This window comes from Oncorhynchus keta, chromosome 24 (genome assembly GCF_023373465.1).
Source record: "Oncorhynchus keta strain PuntledgeMale-10-30-2019 chromosome 24, Oket_V2, whole genome shotgun sequence".
Taxonomy (NCBI): Eukaryota; Metazoa; Chordata; class Actinopteri; order Salmoniformes; family Salmonidae; genus Oncorhynchus; species Oncorhynchus keta.
In genome coordinates, this window is record NC_068444.1 from 9312396 (window position 1) to 9333515 (window position 21120).

At 44.4% G+C, this 21120-nt stretch overlaps 1 protein-coding gene and 1 long non-coding RNA gene across 3 annotated transcripts in view; one reads left to right on the top strand and one right to left on the bottom strand.

Moving 5' to 3' along the window:
- Positions 1–6369: 6369 nt before the first annotated feature.
- Positions 6370–21120, top strand: part of LOC118378038 (annexin A4-like) — a 34180-nt gene continuing 19429 nt past the window's right edge. The window contains exons 1-6 of the mRNA XM_052477626.1: positions 6370–6524; positions 14520–14879; positions 16895–16926; positions 19334–19594; positions 19807–19894; positions 20181–20275. Coding sequence (XP_052333586.1) covers positions 14528–14879; positions 16895–16926; positions 19334–19594; positions 19807–19894; positions 20181–20275 — 828 coding nt within the window. The 5' untranslated portion in view covers positions 6370–6524; positions 14520–14527. The remainder of the gene's footprint in view (positions 6525–14519; positions 14880–16894; positions 16927–19333; positions 19595–19806; positions 19895–20180; positions 20276–21120) is intronic.
- Positions 17299–19306, bottom strand: LOC127911349 (uncharacterized). Of its 2 annotated transcripts, XR_008077912.1 has the most exons (5): positions 19216–19306; positions 18955–19041; positions 18628–18743; positions 18461–18540; positions 17299–18300 (listed from the first exon to the last, which is right to left on the bottom strand). It is a non-coding gene; the product is annotated as an uncharacterized LOC127911349 (long non-coding RNA). The 2 variants fall into 2 exon arrangements; XR_008077911.1 differs by lacking the exons at positions 18955–19041; positions 19216–19306 and having other exon boundaries at positions 18628–18851.

Consider the following 21120-nt stretch of genomic DNA (forward strand, 5'->3'; position numbering starts at 1 on the left):
AAATGAACTCGGTGGTCTACTAAAGGGTGTTTCATTGAAATTATAACAGGCTTTTAAAATTCAATATGGGTGTAGGATTCATACTGAAAATGTCAAAGGGATGTCAAACTCACTCATTTCGTGGAACGACTGATCTGTTGCTGCATTCCGTTGATCGAGGATGAGGAGAAAAGATACGACGCTGCAAGCAGAACGTTGAAGACCAACGTACATTCATCAACGATTCTGGCCATGTCGGAAGTTTACACCTAAGACTAGCTCTGGTCCGGGGCATTAGTGCGCGTTACTCCACTATGCCCTGTATCGATATTGATCACACTAACGCCCTGGACTAGAGTTAACCTACTCTGCCTTACAGTCACAATGAAATCTCCCTCCCCGGAGTCCACAGTGTTAAAACGGAGAACGATCGTGCGTGTTTTGTTGTTGTTGTTGTTGTGTTAAACGTACATCAACCTGTGCAATTACTTTGTGCACCCTAGTCTCCTATATCGAACACTACTTTTGACCAGAGCACTATAGGGAAACCTTAAGGGCCCTGGTCAAAAGAAGTGTACTATATAGAGAGAAGATAGGGTGCAACTTTGTGTCTTTTGTAACTGGTTGGATGAATGGTGGGGGGGGGAAAGTTATGGTACACAGGACGGATGTAATACGCTGAGTGCCTCCTTCAGTACTGTGTTATACAGTAGTTGGCTGCCAACACAAAATCTATGAATTTGATAAAGAATAAAACTACAATGTAGCTATTGTGCTGTGACTCGTGCTTGAACCTGTTGTTGATGATGATGATGATTTTTTTTTTTTAAACTAAGGATTGATGTAACAAACCACGGATGTGTTCCAGAAAGCAGGATTATTACATGGCCCAGCTAACTGATAGTCAAGTGATATGTGGGCTGTTTTAATCAGGTTTTTAAAAAGGTTGTATATTAGTAGTTTCAATTTTAAAGTCGAGATTTCTTTAAGACTAAAAGCAGTTTTGGAAAGTTAGCTGGCTAACTTGTTGACCAAGCATTCTGCGACAACCCCCACCCACCCCACACCCACCCATGAGTAACAAACTGGGAATGTAGAAAACATACGAAAGAATCCAGAGGGCCGGGCAGATGTTTCATTTGACAGATTACTCCGGTAGCACTCAGTTTCAAAACGTTTTCTTATTGAACAGGACCCAGGATATGCAATGAGGCGCTCACGTGTGGGCAGACTGCCAATCTGGGTGGTGGCCAATCTGGGTGGTGGCCATACGGGCCAGCTTCACACTCTCCTCGTTATTATACACTGAACTAAATTATAGTGTTGGTTTCATGAACTGAAATAAAAGTTCCCCCCCCAAAAAAATTTTTCCAGCGGCACAAAAAGCTTGTCTCTCAATTTGAAGCTGATTTTAACAGCATGATCATTACACAGGTGCACCTTGTGCTTGGGACTATAGGGCAGTTGTATCACACAACACGATGCCGCAGATGTCTCAAGTTTTTGAGGAAGTTTGTAATTTGCATGCTGAATTGTTGAATTTATATTAGTGTTCTGTATAATATATTCATTCCATGGGAGGCACTAACCTTGATATAGGCTGAAGTTAGCAAATAGTGCACGATGCTGAAAATGGGAAATTACACTTCAGTATTGGCTTTGCCTACCCATGCAGTTTAGATATTAATAAATAACTTAAGCTATATAATATGTAATGGCGCCGGAGGAGATGGTTGCTGTTCTACGATCCCCTAACCTATTGTGCTATTGGTTTTTTTTCTCCACATTATTTGTACCTTATATTTATACATCTACAAGCATTTCGCTACACTCTCATTATCATCTGCTAACCATGTGTATGTGACCAATAACATCTGCTAACCATGTGTATGTGACCAATAACATCTGCTAACCATGTGTATGTGACCAATAACATCTGCTAACCATGTGTATGTGACCAATAACATCTGCTAACCATGTGTATGTGACCAATAACATCTGCTAACCATGTGTATGTGACCAATAACATCTGCTAACCATGTGTATGTGACCAATAACATCTGCTAACCATGTGTATGTGACCAATAACATCTGCTAACCATGTGTATGTGACCAATAACATCTGCTAACCATGTGTATGTGACCAATAACATCTGCTAACCATGTGTATGTGACCAATAACATCTGCTAACCATGTGTATGTGACCAATATCATCTGCTAACCATGTGTATGTGACCAATAACATCTGCTAACCATGTGTATGTGACCAATATCATCTGCTAACCATGTGTATGTGACCAATAACATCTGCTAACCATGTGTATGTGACCAATAACATCTGCTAACCATGTGTATGTGACCAATAACATCTGCTAACCATGTGTATGTGACCAATAACATCTGCTAACCATGTGTATGTGACCAATAACATCTGCTAACCATGTGTATGTGACCGATTTTGATCATGTTTCTGTCACCTTGTTTTATGACCGAAAAATAGTTTCTAGATATCAGGACAGCGATTACTCACCCCATTCTGGAGCAATGCTTTTTATTTAACAAGTCGGACGGGAACGATTTACTTCAGACACCCGACAAGGCCCTCGTCATTCGCAGGAGAAAGAGACCGATATCAGAGACAAAAGTTCTGGGTGCCTTGTAAAGATCCGACGGTGAGTGGGTAATCTCCCTTTAGTGGCCGGGGACTTTAATGCAGGGAAATCTGTTTTACCTCATTTCTACCAGTATGTTACACATGCAACCTGAGGAGGGAAAAACTCCAGACCAACTATACAAAGCTCTCCCTCACCCTCCATTTAGCAAATCTGACCATAATTATATCCTTCTGATTCCTGCTTACAAGTAAAAAATTAAAGCAGGAGGCACCAGTGACTCGGTCAATAAAAAGGTGGTCAGATGAAGCAGATGCTAAACTACAGGACTGTTTTGCTAGCACAGACTGGAATATGTTCCGGGATTCTTCCGATGGCATTGAGGAGGAGTACACCACATCAGTCACAGGCTTCATCAATAAGTGCATCGATGACATTGTACCCACAGTGACCGTACGTACATACCCCAACCAGAAACCATGGATTACAGGCAACATCCACACTGAGCTAAAGGCTAGAGCTGCCACATTCAAGGAGCGGGACTCTAACCCTGCAGCTTATAAGAAATCCCACTATGCCCTCCGACGAACCATCAAACAGGCAAAGCATCAATACAGGACTAAGACTGAATCATACTACACCGACTCCAACGCTCGTCGGATGTGGCAGGGCTTGCAAACTATTACAGACTACAAAGGGAAGCACAGCTGCGAGCTGCCCAGTGACACCAGACGAGTTAAATTACTTCTATGCTCACTTCGAGGCAAGTAACACTGAAACATGCTTGAGAGCATCAGCTGTTTCGCACGACTGTGTGATCACGCTCTCCGTAGCCGATGGGATTAAGACCTTCAAACAGGTTAACATTCACAAGGCTGCGGGGCCAGACGGATTACCAGGAAGTGTTCTCCGAGCATGCGCTGACCAACTGGCAAGTGTCTTGTCACTGACATTTTCAACCTGTCCCTGACTGAGTCTGTAATACCAACGTGTTTCAAGCAGACCATCGTAGTCCCTGTGCCCAAGATCTTTAACGATTCAATCATATCGACAGCACTCTTGCGCAAAATATAACGCAGCATCATCTGGATATGTATTTTGCAAAAGTTCAACATTCACCTTCTGCCGTCTGCCCATACAGTTTGACGCATACGTTCGATAAAATCCAACTGAAAGCCCTGCAACTGCCGCTGCAACACAATGCTGATTGGAAATGAATGTAATTCTGGTGAACTAAAATGCAATGACTGTCGGTGTGATAGAAGCGTAAGGTAAACTGGCTAAATGACTACTGACTCGTAGCACTCACGTCTGTAGCCATGAAGTGCTTGGAAAGGCGGGTCATGGCTCACATCAACACCATTATCCCAGAATCCATAGACCCACTCCAATTTGCATACCGCCCCAACAGATCCACAGATGATGCAATTTCTATTACACTCAACATTGCCCTTTCCCGCCTGGACAAAAGGAACACCTATGTGAGAATGCTATTCATTGACTACAGCTCAGCGTTCAACACCATAGTGCCCTCAAAGCTCATCACTAAGCTAAGGTCCCTGGGACTAAACACCTCCCTCTGCAACTGGATCCAGGACTTCCTGACGGGCCGCTCCCAGGTGGTAAGGGTAGGTAACAATACATCTGCTACGCTGATCCTCAACACGGTGGCCCCTCAGGGGAGCGTGCTCAGTCCCCTCTTGTACTCCCTGTCCACTCATGACTGCATGGCCAGGCATGACTCTAACACCATCGTTAAGTTTGTTGTGTCATCGGAACAGACTGATCACCAACAACGATGAGACAGCCTATAGGGAGGGGGTCAGAGAACTGGCAGTGTGGTGCCAGGACAACTACCTCTCCCTCAACGTGATCAAGACAAAGTAGATGATTGTGGACTACAAGAAAAGGAGGACCGAGCATGCCCCCATTCTCACCGATGGGGCTGTAGTGGAGCAGGTTGAGAGCTTCAAGTTTCTTGGACCACATCATCAACAAACTAACATGGTCCAAGCACACCAAGACAGTTGTGAAGAGGGCACGACAAAGCCTATTACCCCTCAGGAGACTGAAAACATTTTGCATGGGTCCTCAGATCCTCATAAGGTTCTACAGCTGCGCCATCAAGAGCTGGTTGTATCACTGCCTGGTATGGCAACTGCTCGGCCTCCGACCGCCTCCGACCGCAAGGCACTACAGAGGGTAGTGCATGTACGGACCAGTACTTCAGAGGAAGGCCCTAAAAATTGTCAAAGACTTCACCCAAGTCATAGATTGTTCTCTCTGCTACCGCATGGCATGCGGTACTGGAGCGCCAAGTCCAAATGACTTCTTAACAGCTTCTACCCCCAAGCCATAAGACTCCTGAACAGCTAATATTGTGGAAATTCAGTACTGAGAGACTTTGTCATTTCTTCAAACAATCATTATTTAATATCGATTAATTATTGTAATAATGAAACCGTCAGCCCAACAGTCTTGACTGACTGTTAGGATGAGAGCCTTCCCTTTACAGACAATGTACAGTTTATTTAGCTAATACCCAGAATTCTTGATTCCACCCTTACCATATAGATTGGGGGGTACCATAAGCCACTTTGGGCTCAACATGTCTATCTGCACCTGGCGTTATCTTTTATTTTATTTCACCTTTATTTAACCAGGTTGGCAAGTTGAGAACAAGTTCTCATTTACAATTCTGTCCAAGATAAAGTTTGACACGTACAACGACACAGAGTTACACATGGAGTAAAAGAAACACAGTCAATAATACAGTAGAAAAATTAGTCTATATACGATTTCAGCAAATGAGGTGAGATAAGGGAGGTAAAGGCAAAAAAAGGTAATGGTGGCAAAGTAAATACAATATAGCAAGTAAAAAAATAAATGTAAAACACTGGAATGGTAGATTAGCAGTGGAAGAATGTGCAAAGTAGAATATATAATGGGGGTGCAAAGAAGCTAAATAAATAAATACAGTTGGGGGAGAGGAAGTTGTTTGGGCTAAATTTTAGATGGGCTATGCTGTAAAGACATACTAATCTTTGGGAATATACACTGAGTAGACAAAACATTAAGAACACCTGTCTCTTTGCTTGACATGGGCTGACCCCGGTGGGAATTGGATGTACTTTTATTTGTAATATTTTATTATTTATACCAGCATTTATGATACGTTTTAACAAATACTGGTATGTTGAAAAGCTAGTGTGTATATTTAAAGAAATATACTAACCAATAAAATGTATAAATACCATTTGTTCTTGGAGTTACTCATTAAGAGTCTGTATAATTTAAATTGGGTTTTGTGCTGGCCAACTGGTTTAATACGGAGCGCCTGTGGCTCCGTTCTCCGCCCACTCCATTCACTGCAATGCAATACTGTAGAACATCACAACTTAAAACGTGTTGTTTGCTAAGGATGGTGTATTCTGTTTCTTAAATAGGCTACTTCTAAATTAACATAAATTAACATAAATTAACATATCTATGTCACTGTGTCAACCGACATATCCATATTTGTTTCTATAAATCCCAAAGAAAATACATGCAATTCATAGGTCATTAGACCCAACTGTGTCTGACAATTTCTGTACTGCAAGGCCTTACGTATTAATTTACATGTCAAAACACTGAAACATAAGGCCTCTATAGGCATACATTAAAATGAAGACAGTAAGACAGATTCATGTCTAGACTGTGATTAGACTATACACCTTTCAAAGCATTTCTTGTTGTTGTTGTATTTGACTCAACGTGAATGACTTGACTGTTTGTTCTATGCAAAGGTTGTTGCCAACACAGTGGAAACCTCTGGTGGAAACAAGGCTGAAATCAGGAACAGAACCCACCCACAACTACACTGCGCAACCATCTTTAAACTCTTCCTGATTCAACCGCTACCCTTCAACATTCCCGAGCGTCAGAAACAAGTAAGACACAAGTTATTTTGCTTTGAAAAGGGTTATACATTCTTCAATGTTAGGTTTTATACATATCTAAGCCAACTCGACATGTCCTAGAATTGTGTGCAGGTTTAAGCTTCTGAACGTCTTTATTTATATAACGTATACGAAGCCGTTCGTTATATCCGCATCTCGTTACAACATCTAACAATCGCCATTTAAAATCGCTCTTATTTGTGAACGACCCTGGGTTTAGTTATTGGTCACTGTTTAATTGTTATGATTTAGTAGTCTACAAGAGTTTTCTTATTATTACTATCCTGCATTAAGGGCAGATCGACCAGATTTTAAGTACATTCTAAAGTACTTTAATCTCAAACTGCCATTTTGTCTCAAATTCAAGGATGTGTAATTAGCTACAATGTGACATCTTGGAAGGCTAGATTGTAATATTATGTAACAGTTTCAGTGTAGCCTAGTATATATATATTATTATTATTATTATTAATGTTTTTTCAGCAGTGAAAGGGACACACGAAACATGTGAGTGAGTCCACCGATTCTGGTTGGCTGGAAGGTTACATTGTAGCACTTCTAATGTAGCCTTAATGACGTTGTTTTACTGGAGTAGGGAATTACTAGCGTTGTGGTGTTCTTTTGTAGCGTTCAAATCAAAGGAGCCTATTGACGGATCAATTTCTTGTGTTCGAAGCTTGTTCTGGAGCGATGAGTGTCCTTATGGGGCGTTGCTGAACCCTGACAGATCTCACAACGGCCTGGATAGGTATTTTTTAGGTATTTGCAGATGCCACGTTCAACACAACTGGGAACTCAGGAAATATCCCACTTCAGTGTGTTCAAGACAACTGGGAACTCTGGGGTGGGGAGGGGAGCTCTGACTTTCCGTCCGTTTTTTTGGGAACTTTTTCTCCGAAAGTTCCCAGTTGTCGTGAAAGCACCATAACCACATCTTAGTTGCGTTACCCTGCTCAGATGTTGCTTGCGTCAACCAATTGTTGTGCCATGTCATCGACGGACTGTTTTAACGCATAATGTGGTTAGATGGTATGTAAAAATACCAATCCAGGCGTTGTAAAATATGTCAGGCATCAGAGGAACACGCCCCATATGTTGTAGAAATATGTCAGTCGATGACAGAGCAGGGCAACGGCACCTTAATCTTTGCTTTAGGCTGTACTGGTCTGATTATTCCGATAAATCGATGTTTAGGGTAGATTCCATGGAGATGCTGGAATGTGTGACGATGCGAGAGGGCGTGCCGTAGGGTAGGGGACGCCCAGTCGCCCTTCATATGTTACTTGTTAAATTGCTCAGTCCTGGGTTAACCAGTCCAAGGAGTTGTCTCAAAGGAGGAGTGCTGCTAAGACAACAACAAAACTCACAGCTCAGAGTAGGTTTTAACATTATTGTTAAAGACGTCCTCCCGCCATTTAACTTTTGCTGTTGAAAAGCGATCTCCCAAGTATAAATGCAATAAAGTACACACACCGAAGGAGGGAAAAAAGTTTTGGAATATTTTTATTCTGTATATTTTTATTCTTCTTTTCACTCTGTCATTTAGGTCATTATTGTGGAGTCACTACGATGTTGTTGATCCATCCTCAGTTTTCTCCCATCACAGCCATTGAACTCTGTAGCTGTTTTACAATGGCCTCATGGTGAAATCCCTGAGCAGTTTCCTTCCTGTCCTGCAGCTCAGTTCAGAAGGACGCCTGCATCTTTGATGTATCTGGGTGGTTTAATACATAATCCGCAACATCATTATTAACTTGACCATGCTTAAAGAGATATTCAATGTCTGATTTCTTATTATTGTCATTTTTATTTAAACCTTTATTTAACCTGGCAAGTCAGTTATTAAGAACAAATTCTTATTTACAATGACGGCCTACCAGAAGGCCTCCGACGGGGACGGGGGCTGGGATTAAAAATATAAATCAATTAAATAAATAAAAATATAGGACAAAACACACACCACAACAAGATAGACAACACAACAGTACATAAAGAGAGACTTAAGACCACAACACAGCATGGTAGCAACACAACATGGCAGCAGCACAACATGGTGTTTGAAATGCACTACTTGCCTCCCGGGTGGGGCAGTGGTCTAGGGCTGTGCCACCGGAGACTCTGGGTTCGCGCCCAGGCTCTGTCACAGCCGGCCGCGACCAGGAGGTCCGTGGGGCGATGCACAATTGGCCCAGCGTCGTCCGGGTTAGGGAGGGTTTGGCCTGTAGGGATGTCCTTGTCTCATCGCGCACCAGTGACTCCTGTGGCGGGCCGGGCGCAGTGCACGCTAACCAGGTGCACGGTGTTTCCTCCGACACATTGGTGCTTCCGGGTTGGATGTGCGCTGTGTTAAGAAGCAGTGCGGCTTGGTTGGCTTGTGTTTCGGAGGACGTATGGATTTCGACCTTCGTCTCTCCCGAGCCCGTATGGGAGTTGTAGCGATGAGACAAAATAGTAACTACTAACAATTGGATACCACGAAATTGGGGAGAAAAGGGTGTCAATTTTTTTTACATTTTTTAAAAGAAATGCACTACTTGACTGAGGGAACTAAAATATGTATGTATGGGGGACAGAGGAAGTGGTAGGCATTCATCATTATTACTATTTCACACCCAGTGAGTCCATATAACTTTGTCGTTTGTTAAGCCAAATCTTACATCTGAACTAATGTATTCTTGCCTCAAAGAAGGGGGTGAATACTTATGCACCAACTATATTTTAGTTGTTAATTTGTAGAATTTTCTTTCCACTTTGACATGATGGAATATTTTGTGTAGATCAATGAACAAAACATGACTTTTGACACTTATTATGACTCAAGGCTTCATGCATAGCTTTTATTTTTACCCATAAGAGCAGGAGTTAAATGTCTTTATTTTTTTACCCATAAGAGCAGGAGTTAAATGTCTTTATTTTTACCCATAAGAGCAGGAGTTAAATGTCTTTATTTTTACCCATAAGAGCAGGAGTTAAATGTCTTTATTTTTACCCATAAGAGCAGGAGTTAAATGTCTTTATTTTTACCCATAAGAGCAGGAGTTAAATGTCTTTATTTTTTACCCATAAGAGCAGGAGTTAAATGTCTTTATTTTTACCCATAAGAGCAGGAGTTAAATGTCTTTATTTTTTACCCATAAGAGCAGGAGTTAAATGTCTTTATTTTTACCCATAAGAGCAGGAGTTAAATGTCTTTATTTTTTACCCATAAGAGCAGGAGTTAAATGTCTTTATTTTTACCCATAAGAGCAGGAGTTAAAATGTATTTATTCTCAGCACTTATGACTGATTTTCTACTCTGAGACGCTTTGTGGATTTGGCCCCTGGCGATGGAATTACTGGTCAATAGGTTGTAATAGTATCCCGTTCGTTCAATTGAACCCAGAGTCATTATCGTCCATCCATCCATGGTACTTCCACCTAGTTCACCGTGTCCTCATCTTCCAGGATATTTAACTTCTTTATTATTACTTTCAGGATATTTTTAGCCGAATGGGAACTATGCTTTTACACCAGGGGTAGACAACCCTGTTTGTGGAGTATCTCCGGGTACTTCAGCATTTTGTTTCACCTGATCACCTGAGTTAATAGATTAGTTCAGTGATTGCCTACATTCAGCACACCTGGTCTTCAGGTCTGTTTATGTGGAAAACATGAAGTGTCTGTAGTTCTCCAGGGCCATGATTGCCTACCCCTGCTTTACACTATTGTTTGACCAGAGTTTTGGTCAGCGCGTTTCTCCAGTTATTATACCTCAGCTGATCCTTTAAGGAGGGTATGTATGATGTCATGTCCTTACAGCCCAACAAAAACAAACAAACAAATAAATAAAATGTTGCACTGAGAGTTGTGCAAAGTAAACTCTGTAATGGCTACCAAAGATTCTCCCGTATCAAGTAAATCAAATCAAATCAACTTGTATTGATCACATACACGTACGTGGTCAGCAGATGTTAATGCGAGTGTAGCGAAATGCTCGTGCTTCTCGTTCCGACAGTGCAGTGCTGCCTCTGGGATGTGAAGACATACGTAATCAACACATCATCTTTGTGTTTATAGTTTGTGTTTATTGAAAATGTGGAATAGGTTATTTATTATTCTCCTGGATTAAATGTTAAGGCAGCAAAATTTGAAGATTAAGCAAAAGGGGATTTGTAGACCCTCATTAGCGACGGTATATTCTATTTTGTCGGACACAAGCAATACTTTTCCGCACGTGCAGGCATTTATGCATTTAGCTATAGTAAATAGTCTATCGTTTTATTTGTGGGTTTACACGTTGAAACAGACTATGGGCCTGTAGCGAGGTGTAGGTGGTCTCTTCTCTGTCCACACGTTGAAACAGACTATGGGGCTGTAGCGAGGTGTAGGTGGTCTCTATGTCCACACGTTGAAACAGACTATGGGGCTCTGTCTCTATGTCCACACGTTGAAACAGACTATGGGGCTGTATGGGTGGTCTCTTCTATGTCCACACGTTGAAACAGACTATGGGGCTGTAGCGAGGTGTAGGTGGTCTCTTCTCTATGTCCACACGTTGAAACAGACTATGGGGCTGTAGCAGAGGTGGTCTCTTCTATGTCCACACGGACTATGGGGCTGTAGCTGTAGGTGGTCTCTTCTATGTCCACACGTTGAAACAGACTATGGGGCTGTAGCGAGGTGTAGGTGGTCTCTTCTATGTCCACACGTTGAAACAGACTATGGGGCTGTAGCCACACGCGAGGTGTAGGTGGTCTCTTCTATGTCCACACGTTGAAACAGACTATGGGCCTGTAGCGAGGTGTAGGTGGTCTCTTCTATGTCCACACGTTGAAACAGACTATGGGGCTGTAGCGAGGTGTAGGTGGTCTCTTCTATGTCCACACGTTGAAACAGACTATGGGGCTGTAGCGAGGTGTAGGTGGTCTCTTCTCTAGTGTCCACACGTTGTGGGGCTGTAGGTGGGTCTCTTCTATGTCCACACGTTGAAACAGACTATGGGGCTGTAGCGAGGTGTAGGTGGTCTCTTCTATGTCCACACGTTGAAACAGACTATGGGCCTGTAGGTGGTCTCTTCTAAACAGACTGGGCCTCCTCTATGTCCACACGTTGAAACAGACTATGGGCCTGTAGCGAGGTGTAGGTGTCTTCTCTAGTGTCCACACGTTGAAACAGACTATGGGCCTGTAGCGAGGTGTAGGTGGTCTCTTCTCTAGTGTCCACACGTTGAAACAGACTATGGGCCTGTGTCTTCTATGTCCACACGTTGAAACAGACTATGGGCCTGTAGCGAGGTGTAGGTGGTCTCTTCTATGTCCACACGTTGAAACAGACTATGGGGCTGTAGCGAGGTGTAGGTGGTCTCTTCTCTAGTGTCCACACGTTGAAACAGACTATGGGGCTGTAGCGAGGTGTAGGTGGTCTCTTCTATGTCCACACGTTGAAACAGACTATGGGGCTGTAGCGAGGTGTAGGTGGTCTCTATGTCCACACGTTGAAACAGACTATGGGCCTGTAGCGAGGTGTAGGTGGTCTCTATGTCCACACGTTGAAACAGACTATGGGCCTGTAGCGAGGTGTAGGTGGTCTCTTCTCTAGTGTCCACACGTTGAAACAGACTATGGGCCTGTAGCGAGGTGTAGGTGGTCTCTTCTCTAGTGTCCACACGTTGAAACAGACTATGGGGCTGTAGGTGGTCTCTTCTCTAGTGTCCACACGTTGAAACAGACTATGGGGCTGTACAGACGTAAACAGACTGGGCCTGTAGCGAGGTGTAGGTGGTCTCTTCTCTAGTGTCCACACGTTGAAACAGACTATGGGGCTGTAGCGAGGTGTAGGTGGTCTCTTCTATGTCCACACGTTGAAACAGACTATGGGCCTGTAGCCTGTAGGTGGTCTCTTCTATGTCCACACGTTGAAACAGACTATGGGGCTGTAGGTGGTCTCTTCTCTATGTCCACACGTTGAAACAGACTATGGGGCTGTAGCGAGGTGTAGGTGGTCTCTTCTCTAGTGTCCACACGTTGAAACAGACTATGGGTCTGTAGCGAGGTGTAGGTGGTCTCTTCTATGTCCACACGTTGAAACAGACTATGGGGCTGTAGCGAGGTGTAGGTGGTCTCTATGTCCACACGTTGAAACAGACTATGGGCCTGTAGCGAGGTGTAGGTGGTCTCTATGTCCACACGTTGAAACAGACTATGGGCCTGTAGCGAGGTGTAGGTGGTCTCTTCTCTAGTGTCCACACGTTGAAACAGACTATGGGCCTGTAGCGAGGTGTAGGTGGTCTCTTCTCTAGTGTCCACACGTTGAAACAGACTATGGGGCTGTAGCGAGGTGTAGGTGGTCTCTTCTCTAGTGTCCACGCGTTGAAACAGACTATGGGCCTGTAGCGAGGTGTAGGTGGTCTCTTCTCTAGTGTCCACACGTTGAAACAGACTATGGGGCTGTAGCGAGGTGTAGGTGGTCTCTTCTCTAGTGTCCACACGTTGAAACAGACTATGGGCCTGTAGCGAGGTGTAGGTGGTCTCTTCTCTAGTGTCCACACGTTGAAACAGACTATGGGGCTGTAGCGAGGTGTAGGTGGTCTCTTCTATGTCCACACGTTGAAACAGACTATGGGCCTGTAGCGAGGTGTAGGTGGTCTCTTCTATAGTGTCCACACGTTGAAACAGACTATGGGGCTGTAGCGAGGTGTAGGTGGTCTCTTCTATGTCCACACGTTGAAACAGACTATGGGCCTGTAGCGAGGTGTAGGTGGTCTCTTCTCTAGTGTCCACACGTTGAAACAGACTATGGGGCTGTAGCGAGGTGTAGGTGGTCTCTTCTATGTCCACACGTTGAAACAGACTATGGGGCTGTAGCGAGGTGTAGGTGGTCTCTATGTCCACACGTTGAAACAGACTATGGGCCTGTAGCGAGGTGTAGGTGGTCTCTTCTATGTCCACACGTTGAAACAGACTATGGGCCTGTAGCGAGGTGTAGGTGGTCTCTATTCTCTCGTGTCCACTGACTTTTATGATGATTTATTTCAGGGTTTTGTTGTTTGTTCAGGTGATTTTATTTATTTATTTTTTATTTTACCAGCAAGTCAGTTAAGAACAAATTCTTATTTTCAATGACGGCCTAGGAACAGTGGGGTTAACTGCCTGTTCAGGGGCAGAACGACAGATTTGTACCTTGTCAGCTCGGGGGTTTGAACTTGCAACCTTCCGGTTACTAGTTCAACGCTCTAACCACTAGGCTAGAGGTTAAACCTAGTCCCGGACTAAAAAGCACTTTCAATGGAGAGTCTACAGGACTAGGCTCAATCTGTGTCTGGGAAACCGGCCCTATATGTTCTTTGTACACTGTGTGTACACACACACACACACACACACACACACACACACACTGAGTGTACAAAACATTAGTTGCACCCCCGTTTGCCCTCAAAATAGCCTCAATTCGTCTGGTCATGAACTCTACAAGGTGTCGAAAGTGTTCCACAGGGATGCTGGCCCATGTTGACTCCAATGCTTCCCACAGTTGTGTCAAGTTGGCTGGATGTCCTTTGGGTGGTGGACCGTTCTTGATAAACACAGGAAACTGTTGATCGTGAAAAAACGTTGCAGTTCTTGACACACACAAACCGGTGTGCCTGGCACATTCTACCATACCCTGTTCAAAGACACTTCAGTCTTTTGTCTTGTCCATTCACCCTCTGAAAGACACACATACACAATCCATGTCTCAATTGTCTCAAGGCTTAAAAATCTTTCCTCAACCAGTCTCCTCCCCTTCATCTACACTGATTTGAAGTGGATTTAACAAGTGACCAATAAGGGATCATAGCTTTCACCTGGATTCACTTAGTCAGTCTATGTCATGGAAAGAGCAGGTGCTCATAATGTTTTGTACACTCAATGTGTGTATATATATATATATATCTCAAATGTATATGTATCTCATTAAAATATATATTTTAAATACTTACGCCTTAACTTCTAATGCTTTCTTTCTTTCAAGTCCCAAAGATGAGTTATCCTGGTTACCCTCCATCCGGTGGCTACCCTACCCAGACAGGTGGCTACCCCCCACAACCAGGTGCATATCCCCCCCAAGCTGGAGGCTACCCGCCACAGGCTGGAGGCTACCCGCCACAGGCTGGAGGCTACCCGCCACAGGCTGGGGGCTACCCGCCACAGGCTGGGGGCTACCCGCCACAGGCTGGGGGTTACCCGCCCCAAGCCGGGGGTTACCCGCCCCAAGCCGGGGGCTATCCTTCCCAGCAGGCTGGTGGTTACCCTCAACCAGGTGGAGGTTTCCCTCAGGGGGGAGGCTTCCCTCCCCAGGCCGGAGGCTATCCTTCCATGCCTCCAGCACAAGGTAAGGGTATTTCTAATATATTGCATTTATGGATTACCCGATTTCCTAGATAAGCACCCCATTCCAAAGATTCCTTTAAGTAATACCGGCACATCTCAACTCTAAGGCTATTGCTATTTGCTTTCATGGTCGTGCAAATGTGTGCTTGTTGTGTTTTCGTTTTTTTTTAGTATACAGGAAATCTGAGATGAGACCCTGGTCTGTGACCTCGACACACACTGGTTTAGGATACATTTTAAAATTAAAATGTCCAGTATATGTGTTGTTCTATGAAGAGAGTGCCGTTCGTGTCCCTGATATTTTTAAATACAACATTTTGCACCCATATTGAATTTTAAACTCCTGTTAAATGATGTGCTCTGGAACTGTGGCAGTTACTCAGTGCTCTGGAACTGTGGCGGTTACTCAGTGCTCTGGAACTGTGGCGGTTACTCAGTGCTCTGGAACTGTGGCGGTTACTCAGTGCTCTGGAACTGTGGCGGTTACTCAGTGCTCTGGAACTGTGGCGGTTACTCAGCGCTCTGGAACTGTGGCGGTTACTCAGCGCTCTGGAACTGTGGCGGTTACTCAGCGCTCTGGAACTGTGGCGGTTACTCAGCGCTCTGGAACTGTGGCGGTTACTCAGCGCTCTGGAACTGTGGCGGTTACTCAGCGCTCTGGAACTGTGGCGGTTACTCAGCGCTCTGGAACTGTGGCGGTTACTCAGCGCTCTGGAACTGTGGCGGTTACTCAGCGCTCTGGAACTGTGGCGGTTACTCAGTGTTGAGGCATGCATAATCGTATGAGCAGAATTATTGTTTTACCTCAATTGGCCACAAAATCCTTTCTTTTTCTGGAAATCAGTACTGCACTATTTTCCCTACATTTTTCCCTCACATGGGCCAGCCCCCTAGCAATTAGAGTTCAACCAATGAGCTTCAACCCCTAATCATTTGAGTGACAGCTATCAAGATGCACTCAAAGGGAGAGGGAGAGGGAGAGGGAGAGGGAGAGGGAGAGGGAGAGGGAGAGAGAGGGAGAGGGAGAGAGAGAGAGAGGGAGGGGGAGGGAGGGAGGGAGAGGGAGGGAGGGAGGGAGGGGAGGGAGGGAGGGGGGAGGGAGGGAGGGAGAGGGAGGGAGGGAGGGAGGGAGAGGGAGAGAGAGAGGGAGAGAGAGAGAGAGAGAGAGAGAGAGGAGAGAGAGAGAGAGAGAGGAGAGAGAGAGAGGTGCACATATGTTACGTAGTGTGCAATTTTCATTTTGACGTGTCCCTATTGATTTCTAGAGAGATTTTAACCGTAGCATTTTCTCTTTAAGTTTCACCATCGTTGTAAAGCCCTAGTTATTTTTTTTTATTTCTTCATTTCTGAAGATGATTATTTATTTATTAGTGAATCATTTACGTCTGTCCCTCATTTTAAGGTCAAACCTGTCACTTGAACTGGACTCGTGTTAATATGGTACAAAAAAAAAAACTATTTTTTTCAAAATAAACATTGAACATCTAATAGTCAAATCCTAGCGTAAAAGCAGGTGATCTGGTTCTTCTATTTTTGGTCATTTTCTGGTGTTTTGTGGTGGAAAACTGAGCGGCTTCAGCAAAACACGTCAAACCCGTTATCCATAGATAGACAGGCTAGAAGTGTCTGAACGCCTCCACGTGTGAAGTTTACATTCTGTTGCCACTCCCTGTTGCACACACCAATATTCCATTCCCCCTCGTCTCAATTGGATTCATGGCTTATTTAAGTTGCGTTCAACCCTGTTAATTTATCTGGCATTTTACTATAGTATTTTTTAAAAATATGATTGAATCTCTTCAGATGGGAAAATGTGTTTCTTTTTTTCCCCCTCATTTAAGTTGAACATGTGCTTTTTATTATTACTTTTATTACTTTTTATTATTATTATTATTATACATTTTGATCTCAAAAAGCACCGAACTGGATAAACGATCCATATTTGAAGTTATCCTGTGTTTTTTTTTGTATTAAAACCTAATAAAAGATGCTCCACTCGCTGTGTTTGTTCTCCAGGTGGTTGGGGTGGAGCCCCTGCTGGTGGAATGGTAAATATAACTTATTATCTTACACCAAGCTAGTCATTACCAACATACTGACAGCCTCTAAAACAGCTGGCTCCATCTACCACGTCATCTCCACTCCCTGTAACACGTGGAGTCTGTTATCCGTCATCTCCACTCCCTGTAACACGTGGAGTCTGTTATCCGTCATCTCCACTCCCTGTAACACGTGGAGTCTGTTATCCATCATCTCCACTCCCTGTAACACGTGGTGTCTGTTATCCGTCATCTCCAACACGTCCCTCATCTCCACTCCCTGTAACACGTCTGTTATCCGTCATCTCCACTCCCTGTCACGTGTCTGTTATCCGTCATCCCTCACGTGGTGTCTGTTATCTCCCCACTGTAACACGTGGAGTCTGTTATCCGTCATCTCCACTCCCTGTAACACGTGGAGTCTGTTATCCGTCATCTCCACTCCCTGTAACACGTGGTGTCTGTTATCCGTCATCTCCACTCCCTGTAACACGTGGAGTCTGTTATCCGTCATCTCCACTCCCTGTAACACGTGGTGTCTGTTATCCGTCATCTCCACTCCCTGTAACACGTGGAGTCTGTTATCCGTCATCTCCACTCCCTGTAACACGTGGAGTCTGTTATCCGTCATCTCCACTCCCTGTAACACGTGGAGTCTGTTATCCGTCTCAAATGGCACCCTATTCTTAAAATTAAAAAATAAATAATAATAATTAAGTTTGCAGTTTTTCTCTCTCCCTAGTACCTTCATGCTCACTCCTCTATCCCTAGTACCTTCATGCTCACTCCTCTATCCCTAGTACCTTCATGCTCACTCCTCTATCCCTATTACCTTCATGCTCACTCCTCTATCCCTAGTACCTTCATGCTCACTCCTCTATCCCTAGTACCTTCATGCTCACTCCTCTATCCCTAGTACCTTCATGCTCACTCCTCTATCCCTAGTACCTTCATGCTCACTCCTCTATCCCTAGTACCTTCATGCTCACTCCTCTATCCCTAGTACCTTCATGCTCACTCCTCTATCCCTAGTACCTTTATGCTCACTCCTCTATCCCTAGTACCTCACTCCTCTATCCCTAGTACCTGCCTGCTCACTCTTCTATCCCTAGTACCTTCATGCTCACTCCTCTATCCCTAGTACCTGCATGCTCACTCCTCTATCCCTAGTACCTGCATGCTCACTCCTCTATCCCTAGTACCTGCCTGCTCAGTCCTCTATCGCTAGTACCTGCCTGCTCACTCCTCTATCCCTAGTACCTTAATGATCACTCCTCTATCCCTAGTACCTTAATGATCACTCCTCTATCCCTAGTACCTGCCTGCTCACTCCTCTATCCCTAGTACCTGCATGCTCACTCCTCTATCCCTAGTACCTGCATGCTCACTCCTCTATCCCTAGTACCTGCATGCTCACTCCTCTATCCCTAGTACCTGCCTGCTCACTCCTCTATCCCTAGTACCTGCCTGCTCACTCCTCTATCCCTAGTACCTCACTCCTCTATCCCTAGTACCTGCATGCTCACTCCTCTATCCCTAGTACCTCACTCCTCTATCCCTAGTACCTGCCTGCTCACTCCTCTATCCCTAGTACCTGCCTGCTCACTCCTCTATCCCTAGTACCTTCATGCTCACTCCTCTATCCCTAGTACCTTCATGCTCACTCCTCTATCCCTAGTACCTTAATGATCACTCCTCTATCCCTAGTACCTGCCTGCTCACTCCTCTATCCCTAGTACCTGCATGCTCACTCCTCTATCCCTAGTACCTGCATGCTCACTCCTCTATCCCTAGTACCTGCCTGCTCACTCCTCTATCCCTAGTACCTGCCTGCTCACTCCTCTATCCCTAGTACCTCACTCCTCTATCCCTAGTACCTTCATGCTCACTCCTCTATCCCTAGTACCTGCATGCTCACTCCTCTATCCCTAGTACCTCACTCCTCTATCCCTAGTACCTCACTCCTCTATCCCTAGTACCTGCCTGCTCACTCCTCTATCCCTAGTACCTTCATGCTCACTCCTCTATCCCTAGTACCTTCATGCTCACTCCTCTATCCCTAGTACCTGCCTGCTCACTCCTCTATCCCTAGTACCTTCATGCTCACTCCTCTATCCCTAGTACCTGCCTGCTCACTCCTCTATCCCTAGTACCTTCATGCTCACTCCTCTATCCCTAGTACCTGCATGCTCACTCCTCTATCCCTAGTACCTTAATGCTCACTCCTCTATCCCTAGTACCTGCATGCTCACTCCTCTATCCCTAGTACCTGCCTGCTCACTCCTCTATCGCTAGTACCTGCCTGCTCACTCCTCTGGTCTAAAGTAGTGCACTATGTCGGGAATAGGGTGGCATCTGTGCACAATGCCAGAGTCAGTAACGTGATCCCAGCTAATCAGCTCCCCTTTTCCTCCAGCCAGGTGGAGGTATGCCCCAGGGGTACCCAGGCTGTCCTGCCCCAGGTCAACCCCAGGGGTACCCAGGCTGTCCTGCCCCAGGTCAACCCCAGGGGTACCCAGGCGGTCCTGCCCCAGGTCAACCCCAGGGGTACCCTGGCGGTCCTGCCCCAGGACAGCAGCCCATGCCTGGCTACCCTGGTGGTGCCCCGGCCTCCAACCCTTCCATGCCAGGATATGGAGGTGGTGTTCCTGCTACTCCTTATTCACCTGCCATCAACGTGAGAATCTCTATATGTTGTTGTCTTTAACGTGAAATCCTCAACCAATTACTCAGTGTTACATTTATTTACATTGTTTTTTTCATTTCCTAATATACTTTACAAAGTGTTTCCTTGTTTCAGTATTTCTATTCTTCAGTTTCAGTATTTCTATTCTTCAGTTTCAGTATTTCTATTCTTCAGTGTCAGTATTTGCTTGTATTTGTCATTAGAGAGGCTTTAGGGGTGTTATTAAGGACTATCCAGGCGCTGACCCTCTGAGGGATGTGGAAGTCCTCCGCAAGGCCATGAAGGGCTTTGGTCAGTACTTCATCATGACACACATTCACTTATATCATGTATATATGTATGTAGGAGTTAATGAGATTTAGTACAAATCTAATAACTCGTTATTTAACTGAAGTTCCTTCTGTTATTTTATTCAATTCTGTAAATCTTCTATAAAAATTGTTTAAAACTTTCTATGGCTAGATTTGCATTGTGTAGAATATTCTACAATTTAAGAACCATATTATTTAGTGATACACATTCAATTTAGTCTCAGTTAAACTGGTAACAATAATATTAATAGATGTATTTTCAACAGGCACGGATGAGGCAGCTATAATTGAGATTCTTGGGAGCCGCTCAAACAAGCAGAGGGTTCCAATGGTAGCAGCCTACAAAACCACTTATGGGAAGGTGAGGTTTCCACTACAGTAATGACCTTGTGTGGTTTCCTGTATTGTTGGAGTTCTAACGAACACCAGATAAAGATCACTTTATTATTCATCCAATTGGACAAAAGAAATTCCGCTTTAGCCTAACCCCTCTGAAAGACACACCTACACTACCGTTCAAACCTTTGGGGTTGTCCATTTAACATCAAATTGATCAGAAATAAAGTGTAGACATTGTTCATGTTGTAAATGACTATTGTAGCTGGAAACGGATGATTTGTAATGAGAATAGCTACATAGTACACGCAAAACACCAGTCTCAACGTCAACAGTGATGAGGCGACTCCAGGATGCTGGCCTTCTAGGCAGAGTTCCTCTGTCCAGTGTCTGTGTTCTTTTACCCATCTTAATCTTTTATTTTTATTGGCCAGTCTGAGATATGGCTTTCTCTTTGCAAATCTGCCTAGAAGGCCAGCATCCCGGAGTCGCCTCTTCACTGTTGACGTTGAGACTGGTACTATTTAATGAAGCTGCCAGTTGAGGACTTGTGAGGTGTCTGTTTTTCAAACTAGACACTCTAATGTACTTGTCCTCTTGCTCAGTTGTGCACCGGGGCTTCTCACTCTTTCTATTCTGTTTAGAGCCAGTTTGTGCTGTTCTGTGAAGGGAGTAGTACACAGCGTTGTACGAGATATTCAGTTTCTTGGCAATTTCTCGCATGGAATAGTCTTAATTTCTCAGAACAAGAATAGACTGACGAGTTTCAGAAGAAAGTTCTTTGTTTCTGGACATTTTGAGCCTACAATTGAACCCAACATGCTAATTCTCCAGATACTCAACTAGTCTAAAGAAGGCCAGTTTTATTGC